The sequence below is a fragment of the Ursus americanus genome, chromosome 14, assembly GCF_024610735.1.
Source record: "Ursus americanus isolate L20-20 chromosome 14, mUrsAme1.1.p, whole genome shotgun sequence".
NCBI lineage: Eukaryota > Metazoa > Chordata > Mammalia > Carnivora > Ursidae > Ursus > Ursus americanus.
In genome coordinates, this window is record NC_142140.1 from 48,424,090 (window position 1) to 48,431,577 (window position 7,488).

The following is a 7,488-nucleotide window of genomic DNA, read 5'->3' on the forward strand; positions in this document are numbered from 1 at the left end:
AGGGTGAATTCATTTCCCTTCAACAAAGTGTATTGGATTAATGTCTGGATTAGATTTCTACTGTGGTTGCAACAAATGGCCATGCTGTTCCTTAAAACAAATCATTTATTTTCTGATAGTTCTGGAAGCCAGAAGACTGAAATAAGTCCCCCTGGGCTAAAATCACTGTCCCTGCAGAAAGAGTTCATTCTGAAGGTCTGGGGAGAATAGGTTTTCTTGCCTATTCCAGCTTTAGAGCCACCTGTACTCCCTGACCCATGTGCCCTCCCTTTATCATCAAGGCCAGCAACATAGCACCTCGAAATCTCTCTGTGACTCCAAGTCTTCTGCCTCCCCCTTCCACAGGTGGAGGACCCCTGTGACCTATTGAGCCCACCTGGATAATCAGAATAACATTACCCGAGTGTCAGCTGACTGGCAATGTTGATACCATTGGCAACCTTACTTCTCCCTTGTCATGACACAAGACATATGCACAGATTCTGTAGGTTAAGATGCGGAAAAATTCTGGGGACATTACTGTGCCTATTAAGATGTATTCACGGATATATTTGGTGTCAACTCACGAGACCTCACTTTGAAGGATCACACAAATTTATTTCGGACTCTAGCCTGAGTACTAAGACTTTTCTCCCCAAATCACACATGAAGAGGAACACATGGCTTGTTTATTAACATCACCCCAAAGGTATAAATGATAAAGTAAACAATCAACAAAATAAATTCAATATCAACTCAAGGTTAAGGGGATGTGCTAGGTTAGACCTCTGGAAGGCAGGCAAGTTCATGAGAATGAGGAATACAAAACTGGATTTACCTGACTTCTACTCTAGTCTCCCAGGAACAGAGTATCCGTAAGAATATTTTCCTTTCTGTCCAGACCAGTGGCCCGCAGGGAATGAGTACTCTGAGGTGGGAGTAACAATGGAAACAGCACCTAGTGAGCAGACACAGGGAGCTGTAAATATCTCCTCTGCTTCAGAACGTCAGCATGTGAATCCTTGGACTGGCCGGGACATGGTTGTTATTTTGTGTTCCTAAGTCTGGCTGGGTGACCCAAGCTTCACTGCTTCCTGCTGTCCTGTCTGGAAACAGAGCTCTGTCTCCATCATCAACCATCTAGAGATGAATTCAGACCTGCACACAGAGGCTTTCATCTTATAGACCCCACCCAGGTGAGTCTGAGAGCTCAGCAGGTATTTCAGGAAAGGATCAGAGAGAATGGAACCTGAGAACTTTTACCTGAGGTCACCTGAGACGAGATAGACTCATTTATAATTAATTTATGTAATGTGTTCTAAAGAGAAGTGCCCTTTGGACTCAGCAACACAGGCATCATTGTTGACAGTATGTGGTGGGAATGGAAGGGCAGTTGGATGCGACAGAGGAAGGGAATGGGAGACATAAACTGGTTCCAGTGACATTAGAACATATTCAAGGAGTCTGCAGCTGAGGGGAGCAGGAAAATGGAGTAGTTGGCTTGCAGATCTGTGAAGTGACCTTTTTAGGATGTGCTGTTTTTGAGTATGTTCTGTATTTAGAGAAAGTTCCAGACCCATGCAGGTAGCTGTTCCCTTGCAACAGCAGTTCCTGAGACATACAGTTCTCAGCATCTTCTCTCGCAGTGAGTATTCACATGAGAAATTGTGTTTTGTATGCAAAATGGGGTATGCTAACTAGCTTTACTTTGTAATACTTCATTACCGAGGGTGTGTATACAATGGAGACATTTGTGAAAAGAGGAGAAAACTCAGCCAAATCTGTTCACTAGTGAAAAGAACTCAATTACTCACAGGCAGGAACTGTGTTGTAAGCTTCTTACATGTAGTGATGACCGCTGTCTGCCACCCCAGGAGGATGGGTGCTGCTATCCCCACTATCTGCCTGAGGATAGTCACATTTGGAATGGATTGCTCGTCTCTTCAAAGATCAAACATCTTATATGTTGCAGATCTGATGTTCAAAACCTAGTTTTCTGACTCCAAACGTTTTGCCCTCATAATCATTCAGAAAAATCTTTTATTATTTCATCTTTAAAAATCCCCTCCTATTGTCCTACATTGGGTAGTACATCCTGTATTTTCTCCTGTAAATTGCAGCTTTATTCCCTCTACACATTTTCCTAGAGGGATATTCAATCAGGAAAACATCCTCACAGCATAAAACCAGCTCTCCATTCTTGTTTGTTTTCTGCTTTCTTAGTTATTCTGGGCATCAGGGCAGTGGACTGGGGCTGGAATGCTGCCAGAACCAGGGAAGCTTTCTGCTCATCACAATCTCTCAGGAACCCCCTGAGCTTATTAGATCTCCTTGACCCCTCATGTCCATTTCTTTCTATGTTTTATGAAGCTTCTTTTGTGTTTATTTTAAAATGGGCCACAATGTGATCATATCAAAATGGAGCCCATGTTTCCACATCAACTAACTAGAATTTAAGTACCATTTACACACTCTTCAGGGTAAGGGTAATTTGATGTTGACAGTTTGCCTTTTACCATTTCTTTCAACATTATTGTGGCTGGGGGTGAGAAAAGCATGATAGTAACAGTGTTAGGAGGTCAGAGTGCACAGTGTGTGTGTGTGTGTGTGTGTGTGTGTGTGTGTGTACTGTGTGTGAGTGTGTGTGTGTGTGTGTGTGTGTGTGTGTGTACCTGTGTGTTGTGGGGCATAAGCAGTCCACAGGGCAATGGTACCCGAGTTCATATACTCCAATTAGTGACCCTTAAATGCCAGAATATTAATCAACAGATGGAAATAAGGAAGGGATCTATCTCTATTCACAGAACACCTTGGAACACAATTAATAAGATGCAAAGAACACCATGTGAAGGAAGGACTCCTGTGTCCTGAAGTCCCGTCAGTGGCAGGAGGGCCACCTCGGTCCTCAACATTCTCTGCCACCACCTCTATTCTCTCTCCCTCTTGCTCATTCCCTCACCACACTGACTGCATGTTGAGATCTGCAGATCTGCAGTAAGTGCCTTCTGCATGTCCTTTGCTCTGCTTTCCCTGCAGGGCAACCACCTCCCCCGATATCCTCCTGCTTCCTGCTCAGTCTTTCTGGAACCTCTGTTAAAATGTCACCTTCTTGGCAGGACTTCCTGAAATCCTATTAAACATAGCACCCTCCCCATCTACTCTGTTTATACCTACCTTTTCTTCCCTTCATAGCACCTGTCACTGTCTGATATTTTATATTATTTTTTAATTCATTATATATATTCTTTCTCCATCGTTGAATTGTATGGACTTTTATCCCCTCCATGTTTTTATTTCAATTCCAGGTAGTTAACACACAGAGCAATACTACTTTCAGGTGTAGAATTCAGTATTTCATCGCCTCCATAAACCCTGGGTGCTCATCACCGCAAGTGCCCTTCTTCATCCCCATCATCTATTTCACCCATCCCCCATCTACCTCCCTCCAGCAACTCTCAGTTTGTTCTCTATAGATAAGAATTTGTATCCTAGTTTACCTCAGTTTTTATCTCCCACTCTGATTATTTGTTTAGTTTCTTAAAATCCATACATGAGTGAAATCATATGGAAATTGTCTTTCTCTGACTGACTTATTTCACTTAGCATGATACACTCTACCTCCATGCAAGTCATTGCAAATGACAAAATTCCTTTCCTCTTGATGGCTAAGTAATATTCCATTATATATATATACATTTATATGTATGTATATGCATATATATATATATATATATATATATATATATATGCGCCGACTCTTCTTTGTCCATTCATCAGTCGGTGGATTTTTGGGCTCTCTCCATAGTTTGGCTATTGTTGATAATGCCACTATAAACATTGGGGTACATGTATCCCTTCAAATTATTATTTTTCTATCTTTTGGGTAGATACCTAGTAGTGCAACCTACAGCATCGGAGAAGACATTTGCAAATGACATATCTCATCAAGAATTAGAATATGAAATCTACAAAGAACTTACCAAACTCAACACCCCCCCAAAATAAACCAGTTAAGAAATGGGCAGAAGGTATGCATAGACATTTTCCCAAAGAAAACATCCAGATGGCCAACAGACACATGAAAAGATGCTCAACATCACTCAACATCAGGGAAATACACATCAAAACTACATCGAGATATCAACTCATACCAGTCAGAATAGCTAAAATTAAAACACAGGAAAAAACAGGTATTTTCGAGGATGTGGAGAAAGGGGATCCTCTTGCATTGCTGCTAGGAGTGTAAACTAGTACAACCACTCTGGAAAATAGTATGCACTTGCACAAAACATTGAAAACAGAGCTACCCTACAACCCAGCAAATGCACTACTAAGGATTTCCCCAAACGACGTATGGACTTTTGTATCTCAGAACCCTATGGTCTTTGTCTAGAAGATGTCACTACTCAACATATATTCCTCAAATACAGGAAAGCATTTCTCTTTCAAACTGTAATACCTTCCCTCTTAGGGAAAGGGCTGAAGGGACAGGAATTCCTAATCAGAGATGTCAGGTCACTTCCCTTAAATGGGATCAGATCTACACAAATATATATATATAATTTGATAGGAAATATTATATATATATATATATAAAATAAATAATATTATATATAATTTGATAGGAAAATATAAATTATAATATAAAATATAAATTTGATAGGAAATATTATATATATTTTATATATTATAATATGTAATAAATAATATTATATATATATAATTTGATAGGAAAATATAAATTAGAGCATGCCACTCTGTTAATAATGCCCATTTGCCCTTAATCAAAACTATATGCAGTATCACCTCACACCTGTCAGAATGGCTAAAATCAACAACACAGGAAACAACAGTTGTTGGTGAGGATGTGGAATTCCTATTCAGAGATGTCAGGTCACTTCCCTTAAATGGGATCAGATCTACACAAATATATATATATATGTTTATATATATATATAATTTGATAGGAAATATTATATTATATATATATAATAAATATAATAAATAATATTATATATATAATTTGATAGGAAAATATAAATTATAATATAAAATATAAATTTGATAGGAAATATATATATTTTATATATTATAATTTATATAATAAATAATATTATATATATATTTTGATAGGAAAATATAAATTAGAGCATGCCATTCTGTTAATAATGCCCATTTGCCCTTAATCAAAACTATATGCAGTATCACCTCACACCTGTCAGAATGGCTAAAATCAACAACACAGGAAACAACAGTTGTTGGTGAGGATGTGGAGAAAGGGAAACACTCTTGCCCTGTTGCTGGGAAAGCAAACTGGTGCAGCCATCTGGAAAACGGTATGTAGTTTCTTCAAAAAGTGAAAAACTAGGACTACCTTATGATCCAGCAATCACACCACTGGGTATTTACCCAAAGAATACAAAATATGAATTCAAAGGGATACACACATTGGGATGATTTTAGCATTATCTACAATAGCCAAACTATGGAAACAGCCCAGGTGTTAGTCAATAGATGAATGGATAAAGAAGATGTGGTGTGTGTGTATATATATAATGTGTGTGTGTGTGGACACATACACACAAATCTTACTCATTCATAAAACAAAATGAAATCTTGCCATTTGCAATGACATGGATGGAGCTAGAGAGTATTATGCTAAGCAAAATAAGTCAGTCAGAGATTTCAGACATGTGGAATTGAAGAAACAAAACAAATAAACCCAGGAGAAAAGAGAGAAAAAGAGACAAACCAAGAAACAGCCTACAGAGAATACCCTCTTGGTTACCAGAGGGGACATGGAGGGGGATGGATGAAATGGGGGATGGGGATTAAGGAGGGGACCTGTGATGAGCACCAGGTGTTGTATGAAAGTGTTGAATCACTCACTGTACTGTTCACTTGAAGCAAAATTGACACTTTAGGTTAACTAATGACATTTAAAGTAAAAGTTTAAAAAATGAAAAAAAAACATACTAAATAAATAAATGAAGCCCAATTACTTGAATATTTTTATGCTATTTTCTTTTCTTTCTTTGTAGTCATGTCCACCACATGGAACCAAACAATGATACAGGAATTTCAGAGTTTCTTATTCTGGGATTTTCAGAGAAACCAGAACTTCAGCCCCTAATATTTGGGCTTTTCCTCTCCATGTACCTGATCACTGTGTGTGGAAACCTGCTCCTCATCCTGGCTGTCAGCTCTGACTCCCACCTCCACACCCCCATGTACTTCTTCCTGGCCAACCTGTCCTTTGCAGACATCTGTTTCACCTCCTCCACCGTCCCCAAGATGCTGTGGAACATCCAGACTCAGAGCAAAGTCATAACCTTTGCAGGATGCATCACGCAGATGTACTTTTTCCTACTCTTTGCAGGCTGGGATGATTTTCTCCTGACTGTGATGGCCTATGACCGCTTTGTGGCCATCTGTCAGCCCCTGCACTACACGGTCATCATGAACCCCCAGCTCTGTGGACTGCTGGTTCTGGTGTCCTGGATTATCAGTGTTCTTAATTCCTCGTTACAGAGCTTAATGTTGTTACGGCTGACCTTCTGTACAGGCATGGAAATCCCCCACTTCTTCTGTGAACTCAATCAGGTCATTGGGCACACCTGTTCGGACACCTTTGTTAATGACATGGTGATGAATTTTGCAACTGTCCTGCTGGCTGGTCCTCCCCTGGCTGGAATCCTTTACTCTTACTGTAAGATAGGTTCCTCCATACATAGGATCTCATCAGCTCAGGGCAAGTATAAAGCATTTTCCACCTGTGCATCTCACCTCTCAGTTGTCTCCTTATTTTATTGTACGAGCCTAGGAGTGTACCTTAGCTCTTCTGCTACCCAGAGCTCGCACGCAAGTGCAGTGGCCTCGGTGATGTACACGGTGGTCACGCCCATGCTGAACCCCTTCATCTACAGCCTGAAGAACAGAGACATAAAGAGGGCTCTGAAAAGAATCATTGGGGTTCCAGTGATGTAAGGGCCAATGGTCCTGTGGCTGGAGGAGTGCCCATGATTGCAGGGTCACAGCCTCAGAACCATGAATTGCCATTCTTCAATCAGGTTGTGTAAGTAGAATCTGCTTCTCCTACTTAATTCTTGGAATTTCCTTTTTTTTTTAATAATTCAACTTCTCCATACATTTCAATAACTCACTTTATTAAGCTTCTGCTCTGATACACAGACAGTTTTCTCCTTTGTCCATTTTCATACATTCCTTACTTTTTCCCCAAACGTGGATCTCAAATGCCTGGAAATTTCTGTATCTTACATGGGACATGTTGGATTTCTTAAAATTAATTTTATTTCAAATGACTTATACCATGTCAAGTAAATTTTCCCTAGATTTACCAAAAGAATAATCATGACTTTTATTTCTCTTATGGAAGAAACTACACTTGGCCACTAAGCCCTACACATAACTTTATTGTTATTGTAGAGGAGAATTCAAAACCAGTTTTCACTTTGAGTCTGTCAATCTTGTTTCACCACTTCTTTCACC

At 39.6% G+C, this 7,488-nt stretch overlaps 1 protein-coding gene across 1 annotated transcript; it reads left to right on the plus strand.

Annotated features, from left to right (window-relative positions):
* Positions 1 to 6,024: 6,024 nt before the first annotated feature.
* On the plus strand, positions 6,025 to 6,966 carry LOC123796720 (olfactory receptor 7A17-like). The gene has a single exon (XM_045804223.2). It carries the CDS (start codon positions 6,034 to 6,036, stop codon positions 6,964 to 6,966), a length of 933 nt encoding a protein of 310 aa, XP_045660179.2. The 5' UTR covers positions 6,025 to 6,033.
* The last annotated feature ends 522 nt before the right edge of the window (positions 6,967 to 7,488 follow it).

What these genes read in the sequence shown, in the direction of transcription:
- LOC123796720 (XM_045804223.2), top strand. Translation starts at nt 6,034, where the DNA reads ATGGAACCAAACAATGATACAGGAATTTCAGAGTTTCTTATTCTGGGA.